At 32.7% G+C, this 13,333-nt stretch overlaps 1 protein-coding gene across 2 annotated transcripts in view; it reads right to left on the minus strand.

Moving 5' to 3' along the window:
• The window catches only part of LOC124354151 (roundabout homolog 2-like), a 430,871-nt gene that overhangs the window by 25,405 nt on the left and 392,133 nt on the right, over positions 1-13,333 (minus strand). For both annotated transcript variants that reach the window (XM_046804403.1, XM_046804402.1), the window contains exons 4-7: positions 9,070-9,223; positions 5,064-5,194; positions 2,760-3,026; positions 214-491 (exon numbers count right to left, since the gene is read on the minus strand). In XM_046804403.1, the coding sequence (XP_046660359.1) occupies positions 214-491; positions 2,760-3,026; positions 5,064-5,194; positions 9,070-9,223 (830 nt within the window). The remainder of the gene's footprint in view (positions 1-213; positions 492-2,759; positions 3,027-5,063; positions 5,195-9,069; positions 9,224-13,333) is intronic.

Consider the following 13,333-nt stretch of genomic DNA (forward strand, 5'->3'; position numbering starts at 1 on the left):
ATATGTTTAATTTAGAATGATTAGATTGTATGAAACAAATATAAACTGTTTGAGTACTTTAATTTCACATTACAGCTTATTATTCAGAGGCATACAAAACATACAATATTTAACTATACATTAAAAACTTTTTTCATCAAATACATCTTTTATATATAGACTACATTATTACTTAGAAGCACTCTAAATAAACGAAATGCTGTAATGTTGTACCTGGAGATAAGCGCGCGCCGATGTACTGCCAGCAACACTCAGGGCTGAACACACCAGGAACCCTGCATCCTCTCGCTGCACACCTTGGATTGTCAGGGAACCTTCTCCGGTCACGGTCATAGTGCCGTAGCTGTTACCCGGGAACATGAGCACCTGACTACCCTCTTTGCTCCAGAACACACTGGGTGGAGGGTTACCTTGTGCCGCACATTCAAATCGTGCAATGCCATTCAATCCAACCTTCTGGTCTACTGGTTTCTTGGTGAACTCTGGTGGAGCTGCAAAAGAAATTAAACTATTGAGTTTAGAAAAATGTGGATCATATAATAAATTCACCAAGTTTGACACTTAAATGTTTCATCTCTAAATTTGTAGTTGAATGGATGATTCATTGTGTCATCCTGCATAAATCTGTATAAACCCTATAGTTTTATGTTGTTGACCATAATTTTAAATATATGTCTCATAATTCTTGCCATATAGCTTTTTAGTATACTATTTATTTAATATTTTACCATTTTGTAGTAATTAGATGAATTAACAAATATAAATATTTATATATTTAAAAACATTTTTTAGCTCTGTGAATGAAGTCTGATCAAGACTTAATGGTAATGTTTTACAATATACTCCAGGAATTTAAAATTATGTTATATAAATATTAGTTTATGTTTACAGACCTCAAAAAAAGCTTAAACTTTTTCATTGAATTTTTAATAGTATATTATGCAAACTCTTCTCTTCATAATTAAACTATTAGTTCTTTTGGAAGTCCTGAATGGAAAGAAATTAAAGCAAAGGAAAATTGATGAGGCATTCTTTACGTTGTTCTGATTTTATTTTCACTTTTAACATTCAATTACTGAATATCGTACTTAAGGGGATTCGCCACTGAAAATAAGGAAAAAATATGAAATTTTCAAAAAAAGTTTTTTTGTCATATTTTGTCATTTGGAACCTACTGAACAAAAACATAATATCCTAAGACCTATATTTTAACCCTAAGTATGAAAAAATAACGTTTTTTGCAAGCGCGTCAATGTCCAAAATTTCACATTTTTACTAGATACCTTATTTTTTTACTAAAAACATCATAATTTCTTTTATATATTTCATTATAAATATGTAAACCAGATATTTAAATCTAGTTTAATACGCATATCAATCATTGTACTGTTTTATTTTCATTACTCTATGCTGAAGAAGAAGAAGAAGTAGAAATAGAATAAAAACAAAACAATTTGTGTTCTGTCATCTGTCATTCTACTGTTGAGTTTCAGGCTGTTTGTTTTGAGTGAAGTTTAGTTCATTTTTATGCCATGAAATATGGGAAGAGTCAAGAATACAAAAAAAATGTTGCTAGAAGAAATAAGGACAATATTGCAAAGCGGTATGAGGTGCAACCTGCAACCTACGTCACCGACCGAACTTACAATTTATATATATATTTGTATTTTATTGAACACTGACATAATAATATGACCTAATATTGATGTATAATACAACCTTTTGACCTAATATATTGTACAAATTTATTTCAGAACAATAAACTAAAAAATATACGTGATATATTAGTGTTGAACCTACGTTTACTTTTATTGCAGTTTTCCAAAAAGTTTGAATTTCCATAAATTTTCAGACAAAAATCGATATATCTTGGGAACTAATTGAGATAGAAAGTTCATATTTTTTACCACATATTAAGTAGATCTTTTTCTAAATATTTAGGTAGAATTAGACTTTTAGGTATATATGATGAATAGAAACATAATTTTATATATATGCATGTTTTTTTTTTTTTTAAAGTCTAAAGTTTACTAAATTATTTTATTAAAACGAATAATGCTACCATGATAAATCTACCTAAATATTTAGATTAGATCCGTATCTTCAAAATTAGACCATGAGTAGTGCAATATGTTGGATAGTTTCTTAGATATATCAATTTTAAATATGGTCTGAAAAACGCGAAAAACCCCCGTTTTTATTCGCTGTAGGCTGTATGTGACAACTATTTGGCCGTTTTATATTTTTGTATTTTTTGTTAGCCTACTACACACTAGAAAAAAAAATGGTTAGGCTATTTTTATTGTGTATTTAAAAAAAAGTATGTTTTCAGTGGTGAATCCCCTTAAAACAATCATTCAAGGAAAACAAAATTATGTACAAATAAAATAATAAAGCAGTATTCAAGGTAACATTACAATGTATGTAGCCAAGAAAATAGGATATTAATTTTAACTCAAATGCTTTACAAGAGCTAGTATTACTATTATAATGTACGCAAATGAAATAATACTTCTATATCTGGTATTATTTTATTTTCATACTTAGCTTTGGCATAAATATGCATAAATACATTTTTATTTAAAAAATATATTCTAATTAGCTTAATGTAAACCTTTAGCCTTCACTGTATGATGAAGCATTCCAAGAAAATTAATAAACCAATTATAAGAAATTAATGCTCCTTTTGGAAATGAGACTTGCTCATCTTCTTAAACTCTCCTGTAGGCCCTGTCATACGTTGTATTCTCTTTACTCACAGTGCACAATAAGTGACGCTCGGGAAGATACAGTGCCAACATCATTCTCTGCGTCACAGATGTAGATCCCTTCATCGTCTGGTACAGTGTGTTCTATCCGGAGACTCTTGTCTTCTAAGATGTGAGCTCGACCAACTGGCATTTTCCCGTCATCACGTCGCCAGAGTATCCTCGGCTGGGGGTCTCCACCCACGCGACACTCAAACTGTACGCTCTGTCCTGACAGTGTGCTCACATCGCGGGGCTCCGATAACGTATATGGTTTTGCTGTAAAGACAAAAAAAGGTTCATTTATTAAAATAGGAAGATCTAGAGATTGATCTGCAACTGTGTGCTAAGGATGGTTATTGGGAGAGCAAGGTGTCCAGAGTGTAGCTTCCTGGTAATTTCAAAAAAGTAATTCCCCAAAATTTTGTAATTTTTGTTAGGTGTTACGTTGTTTGGGGTTTTTGAGATATTTTGACGTGACAACGTCTTAAATTAGGTTGCGGCTCGGAGTCACTCATGAAAAAGTGTAACGCCCGGTAACGTTACGATGCCCGTCCAGTGGGTCCGCCGCACGGGATCCGCACGGGATAAAGCAGATAACTGTGGGTCCGCCGCACGGGATAAAGCAGATAACTATGTTTATTCGTGAAAATGTGGAGTGCTTAGATTCGTCATTTACAACAACTACAACAATAAAGGTAAATAATTGTACACTGATATTTCATTATCGTAAACTATGATTGATTGATTAATTGTTAGATTGACACAAAAGTTGAGAAACTGAGTTTATAGGTTATGTCATACTATTGACAAATGTTGATAGTGTTAAGTAAATTATTAGTTTAAATCACTCTGCAATCAATCGTAATTCAGTCGATTGAGAAGAAACAGCGCGTATTGCTAGTCAAACATTTAAAATAACAAATTATAACCTCTAACCTGTCATAACAGTGCGACCAAACAAACGAACTAAACCGACCAATCACCACGCGCGGAGTTAGAATTTAACTGTGTTTAGCAAGAATTTCAAATTCCAATTTTAGTAAATGTTTTATTCAACTTTACCATTTACAATAACAAATTTTAATTAATTTCAAATTATGTACAATGTTTTAGTAAACAAAATATATTTCTATAGTTAAAATTTGTGCAATTCTTATTTTCATTCAATTCCTTGTTCCTATTGTGCAATTTAATAATATTCATATCAATAAATATTCTACCGAGAAAAAGACGTTGTCACGTAAAATCTTCGCCCGTAAAACCGACTTTACAGGCAACCATAATTTTTTACTTATGTAATGGACTATTTATTTGATTTATCTTAAAACTTTGGCTCATAAATAGCACAGTGTCTAAACTTGGGCTTTTGCAGCTAGTTTAGTCTCTAGGAAAAAATTTGTTATTTTGTAAAAGTTTAATTGAAATATAAAACCTTGATACAAGACCCTTCATGTATCACAAAGTTACTGTTGTTAAAAGTATTTAGTTTTGTCAAAATCTGTCTGAAATATCAGTTTTTGAAAATATCAGAACAGTTCTCACAATGAGCACAAAAAAGCCAACATAATACTGAAGAGCTTGAGACAGTTGATTTTGCCAGAGCTGATTCTAGTGCTTTTCTCATGCGTGGGACTACTTTTTCAAAAACCCATTATTTTAATGCCGCTACTATCCCTCCAAACATTCACACTACCTTTTATACATTTTGAAATATAAAAATGAGCAAACTTTGGAGGTAAACATATGTATATGTATAAGTTCTCTCATTGCAAACAAAAGTGTATCAATAAATTCAAAATTGATAAGACATTCTTGAATATTAACTGTTGTTATTTTTATCTTAGAGTCAAGTTTTAAAACTAGCATTTGATCAATGGAAATTGATTACAGTTTTTTAATGAAGACCATGAAATATAATGAAAGTTGAAGTCTTAACTGAATTACCTATAAGCACAAAGGATGGTTGGTTGGAATGGTATATATTAGAGTTTAAGAATAATTGTGTTCTCTACAGTGTAACTTGCTCCAATGGTGGAACATCCATTGGCATCCACCTTATGGGAAAGAGAGGTATAAGAGGCAATACAATATTAAACATATTTTTGTAGTTATTTTCATGTTAAATATAAATATACACATATAAAATAATATGTCTAAAACACATATCAACAAGTACAGCAAAAACTATTTGGAAAGATTTAATTTTGCATTTTTATTCTAAATATGTTTTGAAACTTTGGTTATTCAACATCTCCTTTGTTTAACAATCAAGTGAACCAGTGAGAAATGTTAAATGGTGTGCTGTATACTTACTGTGAACTGTCAGTGTGGCGTTGTTGCTCTCTTTGGTGCCAACCAGGTTCTGAGCTACACATTGGTACCGGCCTCCATCACTCTGTCGCACATCGGAGATTAGCAAGTTACCTCCGTCCACCACTCTGATCCTGTGGAGTCCGTAAAGTGTTACAAAGTCATAGAAACTGTGGAACACTAAAGGCTAAAGAGATATGCCACCAACATCATAAAGGACCATACATTGTCACATCATTAAGTACTTATAAATGTACCAGAAGGTACAGAAAATATAGTGTATAAGCAATAGTGTTTGACTTAATCCAACAAAAAATCATCTGTAAAATTACAATATAAAATACAAAGATTTAGGTATTCAGCTTGAAGATCTAATCTAAGCATTTAAATTTTGCTGCTGATAGTAAAAGAGAAACATGATAGACAATCAACTTATTCATATCATGTAAACAACCTGTACTTGATTTCTGTACCATACACAATAACTATTTTCATCAGTCATACTTGTAGGTTATATGTGGCGTATATAAAAACTTATTCGGGGGGGGGGGGGGAGGTTGATACTGGGTTGTTTAGAAGGTATAAAATATCCTCCAAAATAGGGGCTTAAGAATCTTTTCCAGTGAAATTCGTGAGCTTTAAGATGTCATAAATGTGTGAGGCTAGAACCCCCAGAGCCTCCCACTATATACTCCCATAGGTTAAGTAAACCTATGTCAAATTAACCATTAACAGTAGATTTTACTAAGCACTGATATAGTGAAAACCAACAAACAATTTATTCTGTGAAGAGTACTAGAACATACAACACTGTTGATTCAATTGAAAGTCTCTCCCATTAGTAACAAAGATGTATGAACTAACACGTAAACAATTTCACTTCAGCTCAGTCTGTTATTGTTTATTTTTTTAACTTGCATCATCTCTAACCCAAACTCAGGCCGACACTTTAGTCTGTGTTGTCATTGGGTTTCTCCACTCTCTGAATGTTTTGTTAGTTAAAATCTTACCCAACACGTAGTACTGTAGTACCTTGAAATAATAACAGCCCAATTTGCTGTGCAGATAATAGTTAAGATAATCATTTCTGAATGAAGTAAAATATTTCATGCTGTATCTTATTTTAGTTATAGAATTTCACATAGTTTTCTTATATGAACTGCCAACAACATAACGAATTATAGTTTTAACTTTCCCAGCACTCTAGTTGAGGGGAAAGTTCATTTAATCATAATGATAGCAAATCCAACTGGTTAGAGAAAACTGCAATAGTGTTCCTTGGTATCAAATAAACCATTTCAAACTCCAATTTCCAATGTGGTTATGTGGTGGAGAGATTGATACAACTCAGTGGTGTCAAAACTAATTTGGAAAATTACAAGCACACAATTCTCTTACAAGTACTTCAATCTGATAAGTATTACGAAATCAGCCATATTACGGAAACTGTGATGATTCCAGCAACCACACTGCCCACAGAGTTGCAAAAAGTTAAATCATGTGTTACTTGTCAAATAAGATGTTTGAGAGTCCACTCGTTAAAAGGAGATGCAGTGGAGTCTACAACATTACTGTAGATAATTTATTTGTATCACGTAAAAGCTAGAACAGGATTCCTTGTTTAAAGGTAGTATTGATTATGTATTGTTTGAATGGACAACAGAAATGTAATAGACATTTCCCATAGTTTGTGTATAAAAACGAGAAAAAATTTCTTAGTTGGAATCGATTCTCTTCTTCAGATGACACTGAACTCTGATCAAGCCGAACAAAATGATATTATTACATGCCAATTTATTTTAGCCTGAGCATAGCTTGGTCAATCTGGTATCCTTTGCCTTTGATTATGTAAGAGTCTTACAAAATGTTATTCAATGTTAAAATATTTTGCCACTTTAAAAATTCTGGTTGTGTGCTATCTAGCAGAAAAAATAGAAAAACAATGAAGAATTTTTTTAAATGTATATCTACAGAAAATAAAGGACATTAATTTGAAAGATGTTACCCGATAAAAATAAAAGTGATACTGTTTTTCTGATGCGGTATCATATGCCTAACTTTATGCTTTGCTGTTTTATGTCCTATTCTGTGTACACTATAAAACTGCCCTCCACATCTTTCATTGATGGCTACATCAGTTCTGGCTTTATTTCATATGTCTGTTTGAAGTATTCATTTAAGTCTTGCTTGTGTGGATCAGCAAGAGATTAAGGGTCTTTGAATTCAAATATAATTGTTGAGCCAGAATTTTTACAGTACATTTAACTAGCCTGATTGACAGTATCTGAAGGAAAAACTGTATGAAAAAATTGCTAAGGGATCTTTGGCTTCAAACATTTCATCCCATTTAAAATATTTAGAAGTTTAGATTTTAAAGAAAACTATTGGTTTAGTGGGTTTAAACAATAAAATCCATAAATAAAAAAACCTTTTAGGAAGATGCTTTTAAACACATATCGTAATACAGCTAAAATAATATACAGGAGGTTTATAAAAAATCCTTAAAAGTTTAACATTCACCCCTATATGTTCCATGGGACATAAAAATGTCATAATGCCACCACATGAAAGAGTGAAACGTTTTAAATCAGTTGGCAGTTTAACATATGGACTAGGCACACATTACAAATATCCTAATGTTGGTACATAACTTGTGTCGCAGTGAAGGTGTTAAATCATAATATATTGACTGGATTCTCCTAAAGTAAGTTTGGCACTTTGGTGTTTCCGGAGGTTAAAAATATAAAAACATGAAAGTTATCATTTATGAACACTCACTTGATCTGAGCTTCAATGTACTGTAGGTTCTATCTCGAAGGATATTTTTCTATTTCGCTGAAATACTGAACAATTCCTTGGATGCCAAAAGTACGGAGACGCCACCGAAGCCCGCACTTATGGCCAGGGGCAATTCGGATCGGTACTTTCCTGACCAGTAAGGATCGGAAATGCCCCTGGCCATCAGTGCGGGTTTGGTAGCGCCCTCCCGTACTTCTGACCAAATAGAAAAACATCCCTCGAGATAGTACCTAAAATGAAGCTAAAATCACGTGAGCGCTAGTAAAGGTTAACTCTAAATTTGGTGCTACTAGCAGGGCCGTTCGTAGCTTTGGCGGACCCCGGAGATATATATTCGGCCGGGTCCCGGTATTTCTCACCACCTGCCTCCGGAAGATTGTCCGGAAGATCCGGTCTGAGTACAAACCTGACATCTAGTAACATATTTATGATAAACTAATCTAAATCTACTTATATCACATAATAACAAGTAGTACATAAGGACAGAGCGGCCTCCGGTTAATACCGAACTACCGGAAATTGCTATAACTATGTTATATAAGGTAAACCATTTCTTTTAAAACAAATTAATAGTTGTAAAGATTTTTTACAAAAATCTTATATAACGATTCAAAACATCACGAGACAAATTACGAATAAAATATTTAGTAATACATGAAAATGGTTCTTAATATAATATTTTTATTATTATTATATTAACTTATTTATAATTTCTTCGACATTTAAAAAAAAAAAAAAAAAAATGCATTTATTAAACTGATATTGATTGCTGACAATGTTACACAACAATATCTTTGATGTAATCATAAGCATTCCCCACTATTGTGGATTTTACTACCCCATGTTCCTGGCAATTAAATATAGAAACTAATTAAATTCAACAATATAACATTGTAATTTACTATTAAGAAATTAAAAAAAAAATAATTTCGTGAAGTCAATTTAATTATTTTAGTTAAATGCTTGTTCAAAGATAGTATTTTTTATAACTTCACTGGCCCAACAAAGTTCTTTACTTTTGTTACTGATGAACATTTTGAGCCCTTCAATCCAAAATTCTGTAAATAGTAATCTGATATAACCAAATGTCTTGTATACAGCTACTACATCAGTTTTCAAAGGAGGCATCGGATGTAATCCATCAGTCTAGCCTTCATTGTTCACTATTGCGATTCCTAACTTTCTGGATCTGAATCCTCTCGGAATGTACCTGTCAGACTGCTCGATGTCGACCACGGCACCGTCCTTTTTCCAATAGAGCGATGGCTCGGGGGTGCCCCTGGGCGGTCCACACTGCAGCAGTGCCCTCTCTCCGGCCGCCACCCTCGTGTCTTTGGGCTCCACCCTGAAGTCGTCCCTCAGCACTGTAACAAAAGTTTAATATTGGAATTCTGTTGGATGCAACATTTCAATCTCAGTTCTGAACTCTAAATTCGCCAAACCCCTGAAACCAAGATATTAAGTTCATAAAGGTATATTTGAGATATAAATACGAAATCGTATGATTATTTTCATGCACAGATTAAATAAAAAAATACTACTTCAACTTGAATACTTGTTATGAAATAATAACTGTCGGTACCATGATCCTTTTACTAGGTCCGATTTCTAGAAATAAAACCGGATCATATTTGGATTAGATTATGAAGTGGAAAAGATCAAAATTAGATGCATATTTGTAGTACGTTAGAGAAGGGCCAGCAGATTTGAACCTGTTATAAGCTGTGTGTATCTTAGTCGACTATCTGTTTGATTTGAATAATCTTCAACTATGATTATACTACGTACACGAAAATTCGATATAAAGGCATTACTCTGCTTTTTAACTACCAATTATGGTACGTGTATAACATACAAAACAATTACAAAGAGATGTAAGTATACAAAGTGGTAATTCTTACAGTTTTCAATTGTTTTACGATAAAGCGTGTACAAAATGAACTGACATGTTTGTAATTTTAAAGTGGTTGTTATTGAAGTGGTTAGGAAAAGTGGATATATTTTAGATTTTTGTGACCTTCCAATTAAAACAAACAATCATTAACGTGAACAAATAAAAAGAAAACTGTAATGTACTCGTATGTAACTGTAACGGCGAGATGTTTCTGCCCCGTTATCATGTAGTATGTCTGGTATATAAACAGTTACAAGTGCTTAAACGGTAAAATAAATCATATGGTGGCGAACGAGGCAATAAACGCTGAAAGTCCTGTTTAATACAGGTTTACGACATCAATACCATCAAAGATAACATGTATATGTCTTATGATAACCGCGATAAAATGTTAGATTGGTACCATAACTTTCTACTTGACCACAAGAAAATTTATTGGTGTTTTAGTTTTATTGCATCATACCATATTATTATCTTGTGTGCTTCTGTTTGAAGACCGTCTTGTTTTATTATATTAATCCTCTTGCACACGTGTCTTGAGAATTTTAAGGATTTCATTTGTTGTTTATCAATTTAACTGTTTAAAACACTAATTCTTTTTTGCTGTTACAATCAGACTATATAATTTTACCTAGAAACTTCTGCATAGAATGCTAGGAACTAGGCTACGGTACCCACGAAATAGACTAATTATTTAGTTTTGTATTTAGGCCCCTACTGTGATCGAATGTTGTCCTAGACGAAACAGTGTAAGATTATACACTATTTTACTCCATCGTGTGTTACCATTTGGATGCAGTATCTCGAGAGATATCTAGAGGAAGTATGTATCCAACTATAATTAATTATCCCAATATAGATACTAGATTTAATACTGTTAGATACTGTATCACGGCAGCACTGGCAGTAAAACGGGTTAAACAAATAAATAAGATATTTATTATAGAACAGTACTCAGCAAGCATGCTAATGTACAAAACAACTTAGGTCAAGCGATGTGTAAAATTAGATAAAAATCTAACAGTGACACAAATAGATAATATATATGTATTATTATTGATAAAGTAAAGCTATATATCAAAGTTCAACTTTCAAAAACCATCTTTATTCAGAAGATTTACAAGAGCAGTCAGTACATACAATAATCCCAAGCGCAAAAATGCGTGTACACTCATTAAAACATATAAGCAACAAATTCATTAACCCACATGAAAACTAAGTAAATATATAGTCATTACTAATAGGATAAAAATATTACATAGTAACATATAAAAAATGTATGTATAAATGTATATATGGAAGTAAAATGCTTCACCGGTAATTTCCCTCTCAAGCCTTGTAGCAATATTAGCAGTAAAATGCTACACCGATAACTATCTCTCGCGGCGTTAGATTTACCATTAATATTAATCACTGCGTTAAAAGTTGGGAGGAAACGTTACCTTTATTTTACTTATTTTATTCATTTAATGTTATATTTGTTAATAGAAGCAAGGTACCTGAATGATGTCATGTCGCTTTTAGTTATAGGGCGAGCTGCCAGGTAACCTAGCGACGCGCGTCCTCTGTTGCCTAGCAACCTTCTCCGACAGCACTCAAGTCATCACTCCTCATATTGTATGACGGTGGTTAAGCCAATAATGGATTGTTCCCGCCTCGAGCCCATTCCAGGTGTTACGGAGAAAAACAACGGATTTAGCGGATAACATTCGTTATGGTGAATGTAAAGAAAACGACTCCTCAGCCAAGGAGGCTGCCATTTCTGTATCGTGGAGAAAACGGTTTTATCTGCCTAATAATCTAAATAACTTACAATTTTCGAGGTGCGCTTCAAAACGACCTCCAATAAACAATAAAAATTCCTTACGAGATACTTGTTTGGATTTGATAATGTTTTACATTTTTATTTTACATATATTTGCTGGATCCTTCCCATGCTATCGAATTTCGTTCCTGTTCAACGTAACATCCATAATTAACGCCATATTGTACTACCCGAGCTTTTACAGTAAGAAATTTATCAAATTTGTAAAACATCTTGCCTTGTAGGATAATGAGGGTTACTGAAAGTAGTCACGTAAATACGTGTAACAGTGTGAATGATTTAAGGGGGGGTCCGTACCAAAAATTTCATTTTTTTGAGTTTTTTGGTTTTTTTTTAGTTTTTATTCTTCAGAACCTCACCTTTTCAAAGATGTGCTTATTTTCTTTCTATCTTTATTAGAAGTTATTGAAAAGAAAGTTTTTCGAAAGCATTGCAACCAATTTATGGTGAAAGAGGCAGCCCCGCTGGTGGCCCACCGCTTTAATCATATTCATACATACTACTACTATTCTTGTTTCCTTATTGTTATGTTATGTTCATTTGCCAAAAGCTGTTATGCTTGCTATCAAGCCAATATTTAGGGATTTGGCTGATCCTGAGCTTTTGCAAAAATGTGTGTGAAGGGCAAAACACAAAACCCAAACGAATCATTGAACAATGTGATTTGGTCTGTAATACCAAAAAGGGTTTTTGTTAGCCTACCAGTGCTAAAATATGGGACTTATTTAGCTATAAGCACATTTAATAATGGCCTGATAAGTAGAGTACAAATAATGGATGAGCTTAAACTTTCTCCTGGTAAAAATTTGGTTGCTGCAATGAAAAGCCTTGAGAATAAGCGACTCAAGAAAGCCGAATTAGCTGCAAATGAGCTTGAGAAGAAAATCAGGAAGGCTAAGGCATTGAAGAAAAGAAAGTTAGAGGACCAATTTGAGCAGGATGAAGCAGACAAACCAGCCTACAGCACTGGCAGCTACTGATGTTACCAAGTTCACTGTAGGTTAGTACAACGATTTTTTCAATCGCGTTTTCCCAAAATTTGTATTTTCTAACTTTGATGTAAGTTTTCTCAGGACCTGTTAAAGATATCTTTATGAAATTTTCACTGTGTGTTTGTTTTAGTATTTACTAGTCACTAACACAAGGATTTTGTAAAATTTTAATTTTTGGGCTTATAAAAATTAAATTTCTGAATTAAAAACTTGAAATTTAACACAAGTTTTTAAAAAATTTGTAGAAAAATTAAAATACAAAATAAACAAAAATCCTTGTGTCAGTGGACTAGAGTATTACATGATTAATAAAATAAAATAAAACATTTCAGTGTAGGTTCAACACAACTCTATAAAAATTACATATAATTAACATTACGGAGATAGGCGAACAGACCCCCCTTAAGAATAGATTCCCGTGTAAAGAATATTCGAATATATAACAAGGTTTACACTCATAGACATAGTAGATAGTGTTCTTCATAGCAGTGAAATAAACAAAGTTTCAAAATCAAAATTCACCTTATAAACCCAAGTAAATGTTGTGCGGAATAATATTTTTAATATTTTTTACTTTAGAATGATTAGTTTTAATTTATTAATACCATATGTACAAAAGCCTTACAGTTTTTATAGTATGAGGCACAAACACAGATTTTATTCCAAGTAACTTTATTTACGTTATAAACGTTATTTAAAATGTAAGTCTTACAAGTTTTGTTTACGTGTCTCAGTAAAAAATAATATTCTTGTAAGAAATCAA

The sequence above is a fragment of the Homalodisca vitripennis genome, chromosome 2, assembly GCF_021130785.1.
Source record: "Homalodisca vitripennis isolate AUS2020 chromosome 2, UT_GWSS_2.1, whole genome shotgun sequence".
Lineage (NCBI taxonomy): Eukaryota > Metazoa > Arthropoda > Insecta > Hemiptera > Cicadellidae > Homalodisca > Homalodisca vitripennis.